Source organism: Penicillium soppii (assembly GCF_028829465.1).
Source record: "Penicillium soppii strain IBT 18220 chromosome Unknown utg000005l, whole genome shotgun sequence".
NCBI lineage: Eukaryota > Fungi > Ascomycota > Eurotiomycetes > Eurotiales > Aspergillaceae > Penicillium > Penicillium soppii.
Genome location: NW_026643235.1, coordinates 2,428,972 through 2,449,037, shown reverse-complemented (window position 1 = coordinate 2,449,037; position 20,066 = coordinate 2,428,972). Strand labels below are relative to the sequence as shown.

At 47.2% G+C, this 20,066-nt stretch overlaps 9 protein-coding genes across 9 annotated transcripts; 4 read left to right on the top strand and 5 right to left on the bottom strand.

Moving 5' to 3' along the window:
* Positions 1–962: 962 nt before the first annotated feature.
* On the top strand, positions 963–3,359 carry N7529_006359 (glycosyltransferase family 2 protein; the record flags this gene model as incomplete). The annotated part of the gene is made up of 3 exons (XM_057241886.1): positions 963–1,250; positions 1,338–2,054; positions 2,106–3,359. 3 exons carry the CDS (start codon positions 963–965, stop codon positions 3,357–3,359), a joined length of 2,259 nt encoding a protein of 752 aa, XP_057097245.1.
* Positions 3,360–4,791: 1,432 nt separating this feature from the next.
* N7529_006358 (uncharacterized protein) lies at positions 4,792–4,995 on the bottom strand (the record flags this gene model as incomplete). Its single annotated transcript, XM_057241885.1, has 1 exon — positions 4,792–4,995. The coding sequence occupies one exon, from the start codon at positions 4,993–4,995 to the stop codon at positions 4,792–4,794; it is 204 nt and encodes a 67-aa protein (XP_057097244.1).
* Positions 4,996–6,217: 1,222 nt separating this feature from the next.
* N7529_006357 (uncharacterized protein) lies at positions 6,218–7,175 on the top strand (the record flags this gene model as incomplete). Its single annotated transcript, XM_057241884.1, is given in 3 exon segments — positions 6,218–6,555; positions 6,567–6,813; positions 6,831–7,175. The coding sequence occupies 3 exon segments, from the start codon at positions 6,218–6,220 to the stop codon at positions 7,173–7,175; spliced, it is 930 nt and encodes a 309-aa protein (XP_057097243.1).
* A 111-nt stretch (positions 7,176–7,286) lies between these two features.
* On the top strand, positions 7,287–7,958 carry N7529_006356 (uncharacterized protein; the record flags this gene model as incomplete). Its single annotated transcript, XM_057241883.1, has 2 exons — positions 7,287–7,666; positions 7,715–7,958. 2 exons carry the CDS (start codon positions 7,287–7,289, stop codon positions 7,956–7,958), a joined length of 624 nt encoding a protein of 207 aa, XP_057097242.1.
* A 424-nt stretch (positions 7,959–8,382) lies between these two features.
* N7529_006355 (uncharacterized protein) lies at positions 8,383–8,684 on the bottom strand (the record flags this gene model as incomplete). Its single annotated transcript, XM_057241882.1, is given in 2 exon segments — positions 8,383–8,606; positions 8,621–8,684. 2 exon segments carry the CDS (start codon positions 8,682–8,684, stop codon positions 8,383–8,385), a joined length of 288 nt encoding a protein of 95 aa, XP_057097241.1.
* Positions 8,685–9,353: 669 nt separating this feature from the next.
* N7529_006354 (uncharacterized protein) lies at positions 9,354–10,547 on the bottom strand (the record flags this gene model as incomplete). The annotated part of the gene is made up of 1 exon (XM_057241881.1): positions 9,354–10,547. One exon carries the CDS (start codon positions 10,545–10,547, stop codon positions 9,354–9,356), a length of 1,194 nt encoding a protein of 397 aa, XP_057097240.1.
* Positions 10,548–12,010: 1,463 nt separating this feature from the next.
* N7529_006353 (allantoate permease family MFS transporter) lies at positions 12,011–13,829 on the top strand (the record flags this gene model as incomplete). The annotated part of the gene is made up of 7 exons (XM_057241880.1): positions 12,011–12,248; positions 12,296–12,391; positions 12,437–12,642; positions 12,692–13,111; positions 13,157–13,505; positions 13,551–13,731; positions 13,778–13,829. The coding sequence occupies 7 exons, from the start codon at positions 12,011–12,013 to the stop codon at positions 13,827–13,829; spliced, it is 1,542 nt and encodes a 513-aa protein (XP_057097239.1).
* Positions 13,830–15,008: 1,179 nt separating this feature from the next.
* Positions 15,009–16,127, bottom strand: N7529_006352 (uncharacterized protein; the record flags this gene model as incomplete). The annotated part of the gene is made up of 1 exon (XM_057241879.1): positions 15,009–16,127. The coding sequence occupies one exon, from the start codon at positions 16,125–16,127 to the stop codon at positions 15,009–15,011; it is 1,119 nt and encodes a 372-aa protein (XP_057097238.1).
* A 1,257-nt stretch (positions 16,128–17,384) lies between these two features.
* Positions 17,385–19,985, bottom strand: N7529_006351 (putative anaphase-promoting complex subunit Apc5; the record flags this gene model as incomplete). Its single annotated transcript, XM_057241878.1, has 7 exons — positions 17,385–18,108; positions 18,160–18,296; positions 18,345–18,451; positions 18,502–18,625; positions 18,675–19,089; positions 19,136–19,229; positions 19,277–19,985. 7 exons carry the CDS (start codon positions 19,983–19,985, stop codon positions 17,385–17,387), a joined length of 2,310 nt encoding a protein of 769 aa, XP_057097237.1.
* Between the last annotated feature and the right edge of the window lie 81 nt (positions 19,986–20,066).

Genomic DNA, 20,066 nt, shown 5'->3' with positions numbered 1-20,066 from the left:
TGATCGGAAAGTGAGAAGCTAGGAATATTAATCCACCTCGAAAAGAAAGAAAAAAATGATTCAAGATTGAAAAGCAACAGGCGATGAAAGGTGGGTGGATCACATCCACGGATAACGATGGGAAGGGTTCTGTGGATGTGATGATGGATGCATTTGGTTAGAACTGTTTAAGACGATCGGGGCTAACAGTGGGACCAACAGTGGACTAAGGAAAGGTAACAGTGGACAAGCCTGGCTAAGCCAATGCATCTTCTGATAAGAGGATTGTATTAGGAAGAGTGGAGCTACAATAAAAAAAGGTACCAGGTACAATTACCATTTCAGGTACGAAATGTAACGTTGGTAAAATTCATATTGTCTGTCTTGTTATTATTGGTCGGATTGGGTTGCAGATTGAAATTAACTGGAAACTTACTGAAATTACATATCGTAAAATCGGAACAACCTATCTTCGGTACGGGTAAACAAAAAGAAAAAGAGAAAAAAACGAAACAAGAAAAAAAGGTACCCGCTTTTCGATTGCAAGCGGACAAAAACTATAGAAAGAAATAAAATAAAATCAAAATCTGAACGGTAAGGAAACCTCGGGGAAACATTTAGAGACATTCGACCGTTGAATCAGACCCTAGCCCCTCTCTTTAATTTCTTAACTCCAATTAAATAATCTAAAAAAACATGACTTTGCAAATTTGCTATTTTTACTGTAATCAGCAAAACCCAATCCGGTCCTTCTGGGCTTGGCATACACTAGTCTCAGGGCTTAACCATCCGGTTTCTAGACTGATCTTCGTATGGCTACTGTATGTGATAAGAATTGTTCTTTTGCTTCTCTCACTCTTTTTCTTTTCTAACCTTCTTGCATTCCAGCTCTTTGGGCTGATCACCTTCGTTTTGGCTTCCATTCTTTTCATCTAACATTCCTAGAGTCTTCACGGAGTATATTCTCCCCAATCTCATTCGAGATGGATAGGCGCTATCACAATGACGATCAGGACGAGAAGGTCGAGTTAAACACTTATCGCTACCATGGGCACGACAGCAGCTTCGAGCACCCAGAACCTTTCGCACCTTCACCCATCTCTCCCAGAGCCCTCACGCCCATCAGACCCGGTCATTTCCCTACCGACGAGTATGGTCAACCAGTTTGGCTACAACCCGCTGCTCGGATGTCCGGACACTCCGATTCGATCAACGGTTCGCCGTGGAATACTCAAACACCGTATGATTCACGATCAGCTTCCCCAACTTTAGTATGACTTGACTTTTTCTCTCTCTCTCTCTCTCTATCTTTGTCTCTCTTTCTCTTTGATCTTTACTGTAATTCTAACGATCAACAGTACCAGGGTGGTGTGCAAGAAAGTCATCAAAGTCTCGCCCCATTGGTAACCGCGCCATCTCCGCCAAGCTTCGAAAAAGATTGGGTCAAATCTGGATCGATTGCTCGAATCCACGATCGTGACGATGTGGATATCTGGAAAGGATGGAAGCGATGGGTGTTTTTCCTCGTCCCATTTTTGACATTCGCGAACACGGGTATCTACTTGTTCTACCTGGGCCTGCGGATTTTCTGTATTATCATGGCGCAAAATGTTGCTGGAGTTTCCTACGCTGGCGCGTGGGTGTTTGTTGCCATTGAAATCACCGTTGCGATCCCCTCGCTCATGCACAACTGCTGGACCATGATGGCATTGAAAAAGCGAGGCCGAGCCAAGTTGAGATTGACTGGCCGGGAATGTCCTACGGTGGATGTGTTTATCACCTGCTGCGGAGAGGACGATGATGTTGTTCTCGACACCGTTCGCGGTGCATGTGACCAGGACTACCCCCGCGACTCGATGCGAGTAATCATCTTGGATGACGGCAAGTCCAAGACCCTGGAGGACGCCTGCAACCAACTCGCTCTGGTTCACCCCAATGTTATCTACATGGCCCGCGAGAAGATTCCTGGAAAGCCCCACCACTTCAAGGCTGGTAACTTGAACTACGGTTTGGACCAGGTCAACCTCCTTCCTGGAGGCGCTGGCCAGTTCATGGCTGCCCTGGACGCTGATATGGTAATTTACCCACGGCCCGCTTAAAAATTTCATTTCTGACTGACAACGCAGATTCCCGAACAAGACTGGCTCCGTGCCGTCCTCCCCCACCTGTTGGTGGATCCCAAGATGGCCCTTGCATGCCCGCCGCAGCTGTTCTACAATACCCCTGCGTCTGACCCCCTCGCCCAAAGTCTGGATTTCTTCGTGCATGTTATTGAGCCGATCAAGGACGCCCTTGGTGTGGCTTGGTGTACTGGATCTGGTTACGTCGTCCGACGCGAGGCGCTCGAGGAGATCGGCAACTTCCCTCTTGGCTCGTTGGCTGAGGATGTCGCGACTTCCACACTGATGCTTGGCAAAGGATGGAGGACCGCATACGTCCACGAACCTCTTCAATTCGGTACCGTCCCCGAGGACTTTGGTGGTCATCTCAAGCAGCGTACACGATGGGCCATTGGAACCGTCGACACCGCCGCCAAGTTGAAGTTCTGTCTGTGGGGTGACGCTGTTAAGCAGATGACAGTCGCCCAGCGCTTCTCTGGATTCCTATATGCTACCCTCAGTGTATACACCCTCTTACTGACTCTCTCCCTCTTCGCCATTCCCATCATTCTGCTCTGGGGCAAGCGCCTCGTCGCATTCGCGACTGAAGAACAACTCCGCTGGCTGATCTGGTCCTGCTTCGCCGCGACCATTTCCAACCGTCTCTGCGAAATGGCCCTCTTCATCCCAGCCGGCTACCACACCGGTCAACGAGGCTCTCGCTACCAACTCTGGATGTCGCCATATATCGCCCTCTGCATCGTGCGCTCTTTCCTCCTCCCCACGTGGCTCGGCGGCCAAACCCAGGCCTTCAAGCCCACTGGTTCTCTCGGCTCCGCCCTCAACGAGCGTGATCCCAAAAAGTCGAAGAACATGTTCGTTCGTCTCCGCGTCATTCTCTTCAACTACATGGCCAGTTTCCACCTGGCCTTCGTTTACGTCACCCTGGTGGCAGTGGTCATCTCCTCATACCGCTGCTTCGCCCAGAACTCCAGCTTCAGAGACATTATCCTGTGTCTCATCACGCACGCGTTCTGGCCCCCGCTCACCTTCCTCTTTATCTGCACTTCGCTCTGGACACCCGTCTCCTACGCAATTGATCCTCCCTCCATGCCCGAGCGCGAAGAACTCCTCACGCGCGACCCCAAGACCGGGGTCGCGCACCCGACCAAGAAGAGCAAGAAGATCGCCTTTGGCGGCCAGGCAGCATGGTTCGAGCTCGAGTACACGGTTGCCACTGTTGCGACGATCTTGGTCTTTGTTTACTCCTTCATTTTCTAATTTCTGATCATATCCGGCGCGATTTTTTGGAAATCTATATATAGCTAACGTGTCACATGCTCCAATCACGGCAGTCCTTACCTTGTTTAAGTTTGCTCTATGTACTTATCTACACAAACACGGATCTGGCGTTGGTTTTTTGGTTTTTTGTCTTCCTTTTTGCCATTTTCATATCGGAGTTATACCTTGCATATGGTAAATATTACCAAAGTTCGCAATACAAACAACTTTAAAAAAAATATGACCTGTCATTGAGGCTGTGTAAATTACGTATGTCGGTAATTTAAACTGGAACATCTCACACCCAATCAGTTGATCTGCGTTGATCGACATCCAATCTCGGGCTGGACAACGCCGCCCGCGCGTTGCCAGGGTTATCTGTGATCTGTCGCGTGAGGGCTGTGTGTTGCCTGCTTTTGCATGTCCGGCAATCAAAATTCTTATTTCTCGGCTCATATGTTGGTCGTCGGGAAGATTTTCAAGGGTTGCTTGTCGTGTGGCTGGTTGGTGTATTGGTAATTATTTGCATCCTGAAGTCTAGTGATCTGATCGCCCCCTTGTGGTTGCACAACTAGCTTGATGTACTGCTTGCTTTTTATAGCCGGCTTTTTATAGCCGGCTATTATTGTCACCGCCGCTTTGATGACGACTCTTGCGCTTATATCATAAAGCTTATGCGCAATAAAGCATAAAAGGTTTATACGGACTCGACTTGGAGCTCGCCGCTGATGCGCAACAAAGAGAGGAGCTCGAGCTCAGCGTTACTACAAAGTTTGGAGCCGTTTATGGCAAGGAGCTTATCGAACAAAGCAAACAGCCAAGGCCATCGCTGTGCGGAGTAGAGCCCAAGTAATAAAGTAATCAATTGTAGCTTTGACATAGTCACGCTTGGCCCCTCGAGGAGATAAGCATGTGACAGAATTCTAGGTTAAGGTGTCGACTTTTACTTTGTAACACCCAGCAACTTGTTCGTTGGCCCTGTCAAACCTTGGGAACATGTAAACAGATATGTTTTTCAAGGCTCATCCTGGAAACATGTCAATGGTGACAATTTGCGCTTCCAGAGCTGTGATCATCCGTGTGGCTGCAGAGCCACATTTTAATAATTTTCCTCGTCATTGCAGTTAAATTACATCACCAGTTATATATTCTTTCTACAATGACGGTTATGCAGTCTGCTCCACGAACTACGAATTATAGCCGCCGGCAACCTGAGGTGAACGAAGATTTCCATCTACTGGATACAGCCATGAATCCTTCCAAGTTATCTTAACCTTGGTGCATGCCAAATTAATTTTTACGCCCTTCGTTGTGATTCACAAGTCCTAGCTATCTTTACTCGGATAATGATGGTTTGGGACAAAGTGTGATGTAGTTTATTGATGCTATTGATTTGATCTGTAGATCGCGATGGGGAGACCCGGAAGCTGCGTCAGTCTCCAACTCTACCACTGCTCAACTCTACAGATGCGGAGACATGGCTGCCGCTGAGATATCCACCATCGTGGTCGCACTTTGGAGGCTCCCCGGACTCCTCCGCCTCCAGTCGCTTTACCACCAAATCAAACTTCAAATCAAACAATTTGGCGTCCTCATGTCCATGTTTGATCCCATGCTCTTTGAATAGGTAGTCCATGATCCCATTCGCCGATTGACCTCATAGAGAAGTTTGATTAGCTGGATTATATCCTCCAGCTCGCTCCTAAATTGGCTAAGCGATTTCTGTATGGCGACTAGCTGCTGTTGGGCTCTCGCTTAGCGGCGTTCTGCTTGGAGGGTGCATACATTGAGTGCGCCAATGATCCGAAGAACATCCTGGATACTTATTAGCCGCATCCCAGTGAAGGGCGAAAAACTTACCGAGGCATCCATATCTGCATACAGGGACTCATCGAAGAAGGAATATGGGACCATTTACAGTCTGGGGTATGTTCAGGGAGAACAGGGGCCTTAAACCAATAAGAAGTACGCTTTCGGACCTCAACGGCCACACTTATAAGAAGCTAGCTATGTACCTCCTCATTGATTCTGTCAAGATATTGAGTAGTCATAATCCGTGGGCCATGTGCTGTGGGACATGTTCATGATGGTATTTGGCAAGAAGCGTATATCTAAGCAATCTTCAGAGTGCCATGTTTGACTGGATGGGAATAGATAGAGGGGTTAACATTTTATATTACCTGTCATCAGTATAATAACTTATGATCATAACTCATGAAAATGAACGAAAGTTCAATTGGAAGGGCAGCACGTTGAAATTAGCACCGGCTTCTTGGTCAACGCTACAAATACACCCAAACTTCCTTACATTTCGGTAACTGCGAAAGGTGACACTACTACCTTTTACAATCTTCTTCATAGTTGATGGTCCTCACTGCAAAGCTAGAAGCATAAGCTGCCATGGTGCTTCTGAGCTGTAAGGCCCCGGTTCCATTTTCCCAACGACCATTGTCGACCGTACCTTGAATTTGAGATTGCTCTTTGTCTATCAGCCTCCGCATCCTGCGTCCACAAAATACTAAGCCCCCTGCGCAGTCAGCTATTAGGCATCCTCTGAACCATAACTGGAATGTTTTCGAAGGTGGCAAAATGAATTGGGCTGGAGGTGATACATGTAGCCGTTGTCCGTCGGCGTCATGGGGGTCTGCGCCTTGTCCAGTCTACATTTCCTACGGACTCAATTTATCATGTTCGCGTTCCGTAATGGGGCTTTGTCAATACCGACCTCACGCCAGAACTCATTTGGCGGCTACGACAGAAGGGTTGAGCTTGCCCCACTTCTTTTCTTCGCTTTTCCTTCGTGTCTGAACTACCTTTGCTTCTGAATCAATCTTCTTACATTATATGTTTCCGCTCAAATGGTTCATAGCTTGCAAGATGTTCTGTCATACAGTCACTTTTCGAAGCCTTTCGAAGAATTCCCTGATATACCACCTATGATCTCGGCTCTGGACGGGAGTGCTCTATATGACGATGGCTGGTCTAGCCTTGTGAAATTTCTCATTGCAGTCAATGATGTGGCAAACTTGTATCGTTACGTTGAATCCCGTGGCACTCATTTCTTTGGTCCTACAGTGGAGGTGCACGAGTGGGACCCTTACCAATGGGACCCTTTCCAAATGGCTGCAAAGAACGGCAGCATCGATGCGCTTCGCGCTCTTATGGAAATTTATCAATCAGACAACAGTCAAACGGAGTCAATTGAAGCTCGACTGAGACTCAAGAAGATTCGACTGCTAAATGTCGCGTGCTTCTATGGCCGATTCGAGATGGCGGATTTCTCCTGAGCTGCGGTCCTCCCTTAGGGGCACAGTTGAATGATCGAGATTCCACTGACTCGCCTCTTTTATCCGCAGTAAAAGCACTCGGAGGTGGAGATCACAGCGGGGGGGGGGGGGGAGTGAATTTGATAATACCGATATTGAAAAATTCGTCTGTCGGCTATTGGACAGAGGTGCTTCAGTTCCTCAGGCCAACAGTCATTATGCCAACAACGATCGATCCGATTATCCAGACTTACATGAAACTGTGCTTGGAGTTGCTGCTCCCTATGGAAGCTATAAACTAGCCTCTCGCCTTATCGCCGAAGGAGCTAATATTCACGCCCAGCAGATATGGCATGATGTGTGGGGAGGCGATGTTGACAAAGTCACCGCCCTGCACTTAGCTAGTGGGTCCTGGAACGTGGAGTTTATCAAAGCATTGGTTGAAAATTATGGCGATGGTCAGCTCGCTGAGGCACTTACTGTAGCTGACAGTGAAGGACGGCTGCCACTCCACTGGGCGCTGTTTGGCCTTCGGTCCTCTGACCGATGACCAGGTCAGCAAACAATCTACGAGGGGCTCGAGATCGTGAAGCTATTACTTGAAGCCAACCCAGAAACTATAAATATCCAGGGCAAGAGTGGAGCGGCCTTCAATTTCGCTATGAGTGGCAGGATTGATGGTGCTGAAAAGCTAGCTCTTGTGAAGCTTCTTCTAGACACCAATCCACGTCCTAGCACGTTGAATGCCCGAGATCAGTCGGGTGCGACGGCTCTACTTCGCTTGATAACATACTATGAGGGCTCCAGCTCGAGTCAGCATGCGTATTTTATGCCACTGGTCAATCTCCTCCTTTTGCACGGAGCCGATAGGAGTCTCTACGACAACAAAAATCAGACTGTGTTACATAAGCTGGCGTCTAGTGCTACATACAACGAGGAAATTCCCTTTCATCTCCTGGACATTCTCATTCCATTTGTCGATATCAACCAGGCCGACGTGCACGGTTGGACGGCGCTACATTCCATGGCGAGAAACTTGCGGTAAGTCAATGCGTCACGTTTGCTGGTCAGTCGAGGCGCAGATGTCAGTGCTGTCAACAACAAGGGAAACACGCCTCTTCATGAAGTAATGACAGGAAGGCTTATCAGGAGGGAAAATGAAGACGGCTCACTTGAATGGCCGACTCTTTCGGAGAAGATCCAGGCACACGACGAGATCATTTCGACATTGCAAGATGCCGGGGCCTCTATGGACCAGCCAAATTTGGCGGGCAAGACACCGGCACAACTACTGGTGGAGAAACGCGCCAAGTGGGAGAAAGGTGGTGAATAGATCAAATGGCAAATGCTTGAATAAATCCAGCTACAGCCAACAAACACACATGTCATTCCGAAAGCAATCTTGAAGTATAGCAACTTGGGCGATTGTCCATACATCCGATGGTGCGCTACATCATAGAATAGACCTCGGATAGCCTCATAAAGAACATAATTTGAGCGGGCTTGAAATCTCAACTTGCCTGATAAGGACTGCTTTGGGGTATATTTCTCTAGCTCTTGCAGTCTGGTGGGCCAAGGCGATTAATTGGCGTATACGCCCCTGATCACAACCTTGGAATTCTCCACTCGACAGCATGTTTGGAGGTGAAGGTAGCAATAGATTCATTCACACCAAATAATGGGGAGGATGTAGAAGATTACGATGACAAAAAAAGAGAAAAAAAGCGGTACAAATCCCCCAGAAGGATTGCAACATCTCAAGCCTTACTAACCTCGGCTTTTGATGCTTTGTCATCCAAACGTGACTGCTGCCAGGTACTACATTCCCACACGGCAACGTCAAGAAGGCCCGTGATATGGAGATCAGGAATGTCGATTGAAGAAGCAGTGGGTTTCTGAGAGGAAGGAATGGAGTAGGCCCGGCGGTCTGCGGGGCTTATGTTAGAAGGACATTTGTGGTAGTCATAGGAGGACAGTTTCTCTCGGCGATAGAACGATTATAAGGCTTCGGTCTATCGAGACGTTGCCTCTCCGCTCCATATATGTGTTCGCGAATCATACCAGGAGCATCTTCTTATGACTGCAAAAGTCCACCACTCTGTATAAATTTCACCAGGCCCTCCAGCTAATCCTGGTAAAGATTATAATGTTTCTTTCCATGAGGATCTTGCCAACAATGCGGGCCTAACTCATGAGATCCAGGACAGCGCATCAAGGAATAAACCATTTTCTAGGCGGGAGGCTCTCCAGAGGCTGCTTTCTCGTCACAAATCCGTTAGTCTCGCTCTTTAATCATATGCTGAGTAGCAAACGAAATACCTCGTTTATCAGTCGTCCTGCAATTAACGGTTGAATCCTAGGCGTTCTCCGTATAGTTGAACGAGATAATAAGTCTCAATGTCTTGCCAGCACGGAAAAGATCCCCCCAATCAGAAAGCTGTTCTTCGGTAGAGGACCAGTCAATATCGGTCTTATCAAACCTCCTTATAAGGGTATATGGCAGCGAGGACAGAACAATGAATATCACCGCATGTGTTTCTATTTGATTTCAATTCTGAATAGAACGTCGTTGTGCTCAGTCGATCTTTCACGTTCTACTCCGTAAGTAGGTCTAAGATGGTTTATGATATCATTTCTTATGTATCAGCATGGCAAGCCTTAAAAACCAGAAACTATAGCTCAAGCGCGTTCAGGTTATATTACATGGATCTATGTTCACTGCAAGGAATCATTCAGCCCAATCAACAAGAAACTCATCCATCAAATCCAAATTAACTCTCTCCCTACCTCCCCTCTCCCCTCTCTCCAAACGCCCACGAAGAAGATCCGCAGCAATATCAAACTTCGGTTCTGGTGGAGGACAAGCTTGTTTCTGCGGAGCATAGCTCATATTCAAGGTCTTGCTGGGGCTACTATTTTCTAAGCTGCCATCTTCGAACTGCTTGATATCTGACGGATTGAACTGAAAATCTACCAAATCAAGATCAACCTCGGGCTGTCTAGACTCATATACCCGCGAGGCGTTGTCTGAGTCGAGAATGGAAGCTGCACCAAAGAGAGACATCCCACGCCTAGGGGCTGTGTCGTGGTAGGAATATGGATATTGCTCATGTGATGGGCTCGGGGACTCTGTCTCCGGACTGGTTCGGCCATCGCTGTGATCCATAGACTGGAAGCTCTGCGGTGACCATGATGATCTTTGGCCCCGGGCCATGGGCGGTTGCTGTCCTCGCTGTCTAGCGGAGGGACGAGAGAAACTCTGCCGTGTTTCTCGTTCTCGACCACGAGATAATTTCTGATTTGAACATTCATCGCTGAAAAAATCTTGAAGAAGCACATTCAACTGTGACAGGCGCTTCAGCTGTCTGGCAGGAATCCTGGTCTCAGGATATTGGTTCAGCTTCCTCTTGCGCGACAGGAGTTCTGTCTGCTCCAATCTCGCTCCAAGGCCATCCCTCGATCCTCTTAACGAAGCGGTTGGCGAGCGGTCTGCCTCCATGCGGAGTGTCTCTTCTTCATCGTACGCGACAGCAGGCTTGAAGTCAATCCCATGATCGAGAAGAATTTCGCTCAAATAGTTGACTCTGCTCTCGAGGAACGCGACATAGCTACGCGGAACCTCTTGCTTGGTGAGAGGATCGTATCCAACGCATCGGACCTGTGCCTTTTCGCAAGATTCACAGCGTGGCAGGCGTTGGTCGCATCGGTGTTTGCGAAGGCGGCACCTGTTACAAGCGGAAACATTGCGGAATGGCGGGGCTGGAGGTTCAGGGGTGATGGCTTGGCGGGATGGCTTTGGTGTTGGTGCCGACTTCGTTTGTGGGGAGAGTGGTAGGGCTCTATCAGAAGTCACGGAGTTCTCGGGGTTGGATAGTGGACAGGGCCATTGTCCAGTTTCTAGCGTTGGCGGTAGATCAAGCATGGCGTGGTATATTTGAACTTATCAATGACTTAAAAAAGAAGAGTAGAAATTACGAAATTGCGAATAACAAGTGCTTTTGTTTAACTGAGGGGGTAATCGAGGCTTGTTCAGGGTGTTACTCTATAGAATATGTTTGGCATTGTTATCGTGATTTAATTCCGAAGACATAGACTTAACTATGGTAGATACAGTTTGAATTCCGGTTGAACTCCGAAAGCTAATTAAAACTCCGAGACATTCCGTGAAGCCGTGGGAGGCGTGGTGGCTAGTCCTAAAAGGGCGAAGATGCCCGATGATCTATAAATCCCGATATGAGGATTGTTAACCATGTGTTTAGAATCTTTTTCCACGGCTCCGTACATATGAACATAGCACACAAAAGGGATATCTCTTGAACAATTAAACTGATATTTTGCAACATGCATGTATATTTTAGGAGCATTATCCCAGGATCTAGATCAAAGACCGAGTCATGGGCTAGGGCAAATTGCGGAGACACCACATTGACCATGTGGGTAATGATGTGGAGTGACAGATAAGTTCTCCGCTGTACAAACCATATCCAGAAATTGAATGTCGGCAGATACTTCTTAAATTCTCCGCGGCAAACTAGAAAGTTCTAGGGAAGTTTAGCAACTTGACTACTAGATGAAATGAGGGGAGAAATGTCTTGGGTCAAAGAAGACAGTCAAGCCAAGCTTCAAAGCGGGCGCACGGATCGTCTCTTGGCAACTGGGAACGTGGGAAATTCAATTTGATCCCCGCATTCCCTCAATAGTTTCCCCTCAGTAGAGCCGATCTCGCATGTAAATAGTCGGGATTTGCCTCCAATGGGGTCATAGGAATTGGTATGACCCAGCTAGATTCTCCCCGATGTCTAATAGGAAGCCTAAGTTAAAAACTCATGTCTTAGTATCTTCCAGCTTCTTTACTGTGCTTTCTTTGGAAAAGCTTAGCATCTGAGCAGATATTGCAAGGTGGTCAGTACTAAGTAAATTCAAATGTTTTGTAACTTGATGAAAGGAAGTAACGCTGAAGCCCTTAGCGATAAACTGAGAAAGAGCCCCATATAATTGTAATTATGGATTGCAATAATGTGCGGAAAATCAGATAAGATAATTTTCTAAGGCTGACCGACAGTTTATTGAGTCATCCGAAAGTCTAACCTTGCAACGAGATAACGTTCTATAGGTCGATGAAGCGCATTATGGGGACATTCTCTATCTTTTGTCGATCTCTCCCACTCATAGGACTCCACGTAAGTTTGCATTACCCCAGACTATTATTGATCGATGCTGACATTCAGCCGCTATCGACCTGGCCCACAAACGCCTACTTTCATGGTAGGTTTGGAATTTATATAAGGAAGTACTCGCCCCACTCTCCATGTTATGATTCAATTTTCTACCTAGATACCTCTCTTGCCCCTCACCTTCCCAGCGCACACTATTTCGCGCTTGAAAATGGCACAAGATGAAGAATTCCGAGGGACTTCCACGGCCGCAGACATTGAAATGACTGAAACCAACGACCAAAAGTTGGTCAAGCATTTGACCGATGCCGACGAGGCGATGAAGGCCTTTGCAGAACTAGGCGAGGAAATTGAGTTGGACGAAGCCACGAACCGTCGTCTGGTGCGGACCATTGATTGCCATATAATGCCAATCATGTGTCTCGTCTACGCGATGAACTTTCTCGACAGTATGCGCTGCGGAGAAGATACGCTGTTCCAAGCTGACCCGACCCAGAAACTACCTTGTCTTATGCCAGCATCATGGGTCTCAAGGAAGATCTCAATCTGATTGATGATCAGTATCAATGGCTAGGCAGTTTATTCTACTTTGGTGAGTAGCTTCAACACGTTTGGTGTCCAGTGTTGACCTGGCTAGGATACCTCGCTTGGGAATATCCAACCAGCCGGCTGCTGCAGCGGTTGCCATTGGGCAAATACTCGGCCGCCTGTATCCTCATTTGGGGTATGATTCTTTGCTGCTTTGCCGCTACTACGAATTACTCTGGAGCGATTGCAATTCGCTTCTTCTTGGGAGTGTTCGAGGCCGCAGTAACACCAGGATTCGCGCTGCTAACCTCACAGGTATGAGACAAACCTTTCATGGTTCTATCCTTTTACTAAACGTACTCAGTGGTATACCAGAAATGAGCAAGGCAAGCGCGTGAACATTTGGTATAGCTTCAACGGCTGGGGCCAGATCATCGGCGGCCTGGTGGCTTACGGCATTGCCATCGGCACGAAAAAGCATGGCTCGCTTATCGCGCCTTGGAAGATTGTGTTCCTCTTCACAGGATTATTAACAATCGCCCTAGGATTGATTTTCCTCTGGGTCGTGCCGGACAGTCAACTGAACGCACGCTGGTTATCTAAACAAGACCGAATCCTCGCTGTCGCTCGCGTACGAATTAACCAGCAGGGTATTGGTAACAAACATTTCAAAATGTACCAGGCCAAAGAAGCTCTGCTTGACCCGATGACTTGGGCTTTCTTCTTCTTTGCTATCATTGCAAACATCCCCAACGGTGGGATCACCAACTTCTTCAGTCAGCTCGTATGTTCCCGTAACTCTATTCCTTCTGCTTACTAACTGTCCCAGATCACCAGCTTTGGCTATACTGAAGAGCAGAGCTTGCTATACGGCACCCCTGCTGGTGCAGTGGAGGTGATTGCTCTTGTATTGAACGGTATAATCGGCGACAGGACTGGCCAACGTATCCTGTCTAGTATTGGTGGTCTACTCACTGCCACGATAGGCGTCATTCTTATAGTCGCACTGCCACTGGAAAACAACGTTGGCCGTCTAATTGGGTACTATATGACGCAGGCGTTCCCTACCTCATTTGTAGCATTGTTGTCATTGATCTCCTCCAATGTGGCTGGATACACAAAGAAAACCACTGTTGCTGCGCTGTACTTGATTGGATACTGTGCGGGTAACATCATTGGTAAGTAGAAGACAATCTTGGCACATGCATATACTGACCTTTTAGGACCATTGACCTTCCGTCCCCAAGATGCGCCGCGTTATGTCTCGGCTGAAATTGTCATCATTGTGTGCTGGGGCGTCTGTATGTTCCTGTTGCTGTTTATCTGGTGGTGGTACAACAGAGAGAATCGACGCAAGGCCGAGATCGTCTCGGGACCAAACTATGTTCAAGTGGAGGGACGAGAGTAAGTCACTGCTCTGGGCTCATTTTCACTGTACTGACAGCTATAGGTGGCTTGATTTGACGGACCGAGAGAACCATGATTTCATCTACACTCTCTAGGAAAGCAATAATACATGTAGATGGTGGAGCTCGATGCTCTCCAATCTTAGCTAGCTCGCCAAGCAGTACAATATATCGTTGCACATCGGCAATTTACTCTCGGGAGAAATCTCTCTCTTCCAACGTAGGTAGTTAATTGCTATCTTTGATCAATAGTCCGCTTCCTTGGCTGGCGACAAGATGAGACTCCCGCTATATACAGCCCTGGAGCTGCTTGGCCAGTATTTAGTCTAGCCCTATTGGAACGATCATCAATATGTATACAAATTTTTCCCCAAATCTTGCAGTATCAGCTATAAGCGCATTAGCTAGACCCTATTGCTTATAAGCAAATTCATCTGCTCACCTCTGCTCACCCCTCTGCTCAGTGATCATATGAATTTATTTTAGACAAAAGGTCGAGGGCATGCTAGATATTAGGAATCGCACGTGATTCAGTGATCTCGCAGTTCCTGGGAGCTTAGTGGCCCATCTGAAGCTGCGGACCTCAAAAATAGCGGATGCAAGGAACGGAGCATCCTCTACTAGCTCGACCATAGCAATAAACAGATTGAAACTTTTTGTTGCTTATACTGTACATTTGAGACAGTTGCTGTAGATTGATACAGTACTTCCGGAAATCGGTGTCACTACCCACACTCTTTGATGGTTTCTCAACCCCTAATGCCAAGATGCGCTAAAGTCTTTGGGCAGTGTCACTTGACTCACCTGGAATCTTGATCTGTATCGAAGAATACCGGTTAACTGTGTAGCTTGGGCCAGTGTTTATTACCTGTTTCAGCTGGACAGTTGCTACCTCATTGCCCCACGTCCGACATTTCCGTCACACCCAAATGTCTTCTTGACGACCAATCACCCACACTAGTGCTACAATGAACCATGGCTCCCAACTTAGCCAAATCAACGGTTGAGTATATTCATGATATGATAAGCAGTGGTGAACTTATCACCTACCAGTTGCACTACTTTTTATTGGCCCTCGCAGAGAAGTGGGTGGAGAAAATTGACATTTTTTAGCAGCGGAATACCTCAATGCACCTCGAATCACAGCGCGACCTGAAAATCGAGTCTGCTCTCAATGATGTACAGGAATCTCCTATATCTTTGCCTAAGTTATTGACCCGAGATCGCCTGCGGGCTCATAGCAATATGCCGGCTCGAGGTAATAGCGGGACTAGACTAGATAATTGTGGATATAAAAGCAAACATCATACCAAAGAGAATAGCACACAGAGAATTGTGCCTCAAAGGGAACAATCCTCTGGATTTGAAGGTGTATCCCTCAATGGGGAGACGCTGTAAGCCATATCTGTTGCAGATTATATGCCAGGCAATGTAGCCATGCTTGTAACCAGTCCAGAGCTGAGCAGCTGACTGGATATGTTGATGAAAGTGGTTCTTTTCATCTTGAGCGCTGCCACTGGTAGCATTCATGCTGACTGGGCCTCCACGGATCTCCGTCGGAATACACTCTGTGAAAGCCTGTTCCAGCGCAAGAGTTGTTCTTTGCACTTCTTCAATTGTTTCACACAGTGTGTCACGGAACGACCATAGCTTATTTTGCTTAGATCTGAACCTGGTCAACCTGCCTGCTTGCCGTTTGGCTTGAGTCCTCATAAAGAGATAGTTCCAAGTCTCTTCAGCAAGAATCTTCTTAGGGCAAGATAGCAAATCGTTCATGTAGTTGATGTATTTGCAGATACCGGGTATGACTGTGATCCAAAAGCGTAGGGGAACTTCTTCATGTCGAGAAACCTTGACTTTGGGAATGAGATACAATAATGGCGCAGCACTTGAGGAGCGGAAATAGGCGGGAAATGACTCAACCGAACACTCTTTTGAACAAGAATGTGATTGCTCATGGTTGCCAATGTGCACTGGCAGTTCGTTTTCCAGACGAGTCTCCTGAGCGCAGGCGTCTACAAACGCGCTGTAGCTGTTCGCGGCCAGGCTACCAACTAGTGGGTCCTGCGACCCAAAATATTCGGCGCACATCTTCAGAGCTTTGGTGAGGACCGCACACCAGCGATTCTCCTCAGGCAGGCTCTGCCAGTGATTGAAAGAGAAATAGGATAGACTCTTGCGCTCATCGGGGTTTAAAATGGCATTGTCATCAGAAGCAACGAAGACAGTGGTTACGATAGCCATGACAAGCTTGGTCTCATGTTGACAGAGATGATAGAAGGATTCTGCACACTGCGCAGAGCAGTCCATGATAGCTTGTAACACTCGACCTTTGCCCGGGAACAGAGGCACTAAATTTTTATCGGACCAGTCATGAAGATCGTGACGAAGCATCATGTCAACTGGTCTATAGTGGTGTTGGTATCCCATATCCTCTAGCAGCAGGCATAGAATGTTTCGTAGACATTGCGCAACATCTGTCTTGTCTTGCTGATTCAAGCTCTTACCATCATGGAAATTGAAACAGTCAAATTCTATATCTGAAAGAATAAAGGGAAAGTCGATTTTCATTTTCAATAAGATGAACAAGATGTGTGTGGGAGAAAAGTGATAATAGTTTTTTTTGGCTTTCCAGCTGCGAGTAACTGACCATCATGCTAATAAAACGTCAAAGGACATCGTAATCTTCGGACCAGTTTTAACTCCACATCCTCTCTCCTTGTTGCCCAAAGCCCCACGCATTGCATGTGTCTTGATGAGCCACAGTAGGTTACGGCAATTTCAGAACCAATAGTGATTACTAGGATCGGACAAGTGCAGTGGTGCATGCAGTGGTGCGTGCAGTGGTTAACCCTATTTAGCTGATAAAGATTAGCTTAATAGGCCATTAAAAATCTGTTGACATGGCGAAGATTATTTCAGTGCAGTGTGTCAATGCCTAGGCTGCCTACTTGAGCGAGATAGTTACATCATACGACGCCAACCTAATGATTGCAGGGCGTTATAAAAAGTCGAAACACCCCCGAAATAGCTATTGAACAAATAAGTCAGTCAGTCGTATTCATTTCATACAAAATTTGGCTTCAAAACACTCGGTTATTCCGGAGCTTCGTTCATAAATTCCGTCTCAAGTTTGTGTTAAAAGCGCCCAGGCCACAGCAAAAAAATCGCTGCCTGCCTTTGTCTCTAGAAGCAGATTCAACTCGCTCGGCACTGGTAATATCTGATGTTGTTGTTTTGTAAAAAGCTGATCGATGGCTTGAGGCTCCTGGATTCAATTAGATGCAAAACGCCCTAATAGAATAAATTGGATGTCCAACACAAAACATGAAGATTTATCTCAAGTTGAACTCTGCCCATATTGCAGGCGAAAAATTCATAAAAATTCATATTCATACACAACATTTCTATCCTTCCAATGATAAGTTTGATCAGGTAACTCAGGATGAAGAGGCTTCACGAGAAGCTAAGAATCCAACTAATGAAATACAATGACAATTAATTATCAGGTACGGTCGACATGAACGATCTCTAATCCACAGGCGTGATTACTTTAAAGAGCCAGATATCTACTTGAAAAGTCATACACCGGAAAAAGAAGAAAAACCTTGGGTTTAGGGATTTGTGTTATTAAACTTGGATCAAATGTACTCATGTCTCAGTGCCCCGTCGCCTCCGCAAATCCAGGTACTTAGCAGCATAATCATTAGCCAAGACCGGATCACCTGTGAGGTGCATGACGGTAGCCTTTTTAGCCATCATCTCCGTTTGGCCTTTGATATCCTCAATCCCCTCGAAATGATCATATGCCAAGTCAATGTAACCGAGGGCACGATTTATGTACTCTTTCCGTGTGGTCTTAGAGTCATTGCCCTGCAGACTCCACAACTCACCCGCCATGCCCATGTTAGCATCCACAAGAAGTGAATATGCCTGCGCAATGAGAGCATAATCTTCTGTCTCGAGGATCTGGGGCATGATGCTTTCTACCAGCTCGCCAGTGGCTTCAAATTCACGCAGACTGAGCAACACAACCGCCAATGCGCAAATTGCTTCCCAGAGGTCAGCAAGTACCTTTGAGCGATGTGCGATACTGGCTGCACGCACGGCAAGAGAGAATCCACGCTGTGGTTGGCCGGATTTACCGAGCACTTGTGCTTTCAGGCATAAGAGCTTCACTTGTGAATGGACGTCGAAGTTCTCCGGTTGCATGGAATGGGCGGCTTGCTCGACCATCCTCAGGGCGCGGCCGTAGTCGCCTTGGCGAATTGTGAAATCTATTGAGTGAAACGCTAGCAAGAGGCGCATGTCAAAGTCGAGAAGTTGCACTGCTTGGAGCTGGGATAAAATATGTTCGACAGCCACCTTGTCATCGCTGAAGATCGTCAGAGATGAAGTGGCCGGTGGGGTTTGGTGGATATCTTACCGACAGATCTGCCGCTGCAACTGCAGTATCCCTGAGTAGTAAGTCCAGGCATTGTTGTATTTGAAAGCTCGAAGCTTCTCTGGCTCGATCTTGTTCATCCGCGCGGATGCCTCTTTGTAATTGCCTTTTTGTGCCAACTATTTTTGTTCAGCAATTTTCTCACACTTTTGAATCAACAAACATACAACTTGACAATTTCGAAATGTGATTTTGACAAAGTCCTCATAAGGTTGGTCTTCCGCGTAGCACTCGCGAAATACTTCAGTGTTTAACCAAGACAGGTGGGTAGCTCCTATTGATTCTCAATTAGCATCGCTCATTCGCTTTGGCTTTGAAGCATACCTATTCGAGCATACATAGAGCCCTGCAACAGCATGTATGCACCCGTGGGTGTTGCGAGTCCTTTGTTCACATTGACATGGGATGCTCGTACGAATGATTCCATAATTGATGCAAGGCTCTCTCCCTGGTGATTGTTAATGAAAGCTATGTCGACTGGGGAAGGTTTGATTTACCTGCTGCATCTCCAGTTTGGCTTCGCTTAATAATGTAGTGCTCATAAGAGACCACATGTCAGTCTCCTTGGCCTTGGCCTTGAGAAAGGCGAGGCCTTCCTTTTCGTTGCCCAGCATGCCACTGTTTTGAACTTCTCGCATCTGCTCGGGGAATGCCTTACCGAAGTGATACAGCCAGCTCATGCAGAAGTTTAGGCAGTTCATATCATGGGACTCCCGTGCAATAGCAACGGCCTCTTGGACTGCCGAGATAGCTTCATTGAAGCATTCAAAATCTGCTTGAATAATGGCCAGATTTAGAAGAGCGAATTGATATGCGCTGCGGTCAAGATTAGTGTGCATGGTGTAATCGAAGTAGCGGTGGAGGTTGTCGAAGGCTGAGGTATAATCCCCGGCCCTCCAGGCATCGAGATATCTAGCACGTCAGTTGGCCCTAAATAGAACTTTATTTTGCTACATACTCCAGGTAGTACATCAGTACCGGGACCGATGATTCTGAGGTCATGATGTGCCTCAGTTGAGCTCTCATTTCATCTGGAACTCTGCCTCCCATTCCTGTATACGTTAGTGCATGGGTCATGGGCTGCCACAGAAAAGCATACTTTGCAGTTCTCCGACTTGGAACTCAACCAGTCGCTCTGAGTCCTTGACGCTGACCTCCCCTTTATCATCTTCATCATCTTCCATATTCCCATACACCACTTGCGAAAGGTGGCTAGTGGAATCCAACCCGAGGTTGCGGAGATTAGCATCAATGGCGATCTTCTCGGCCCCCCGATGTCTGCGACTCCAGTAGCTGTATGTTGGGAGACGGTACTTGACAAATCCAGACCAGAGTTTCACAGCATCATGAAATTGGAGCTTCGTGTATTCCATGTGAGCTCGTCGAACAAACGCGCCTAACGGTGAGCTTCTGGACAAACGCATGCGATCATCAGCCTCCGGGGCAATTCCATGATCTCTTTCATAGATCAGCTCTTCGCGCGATTTGGCCAAGAGCGACGGGATAGCGTCGACGCAAAACGTCTCCAGCGCATCTAGTGAATCAATAGCCCAGAGCCTCTTCAAAAACAAGTCCCAGAGCGTGCGCCCAGGCACAGCAGATTCATGTCCCGACAGACACTCCTCAAGCTCGGCAATAGTGGGCATGTAGTGCTCTTTCCATTGCTTATCGGCCGCATCTAGCGGGAACAGACCCGCCGTCAGGAAGGAAAGGACATGAATCGCAGAAGAATTCGGCACAACGCCATCAGTGTAGAGTGTGACCAGACACAGAAGAGAGACTCTCCATGGAGTCAAATAACGCGTCATTTTGTCTGCGCTATGGCTTTCCCATCTTGTTGTATCTGTATATCAACAATCCAAGGGCGCGCGTTGAACGGATAATTGATT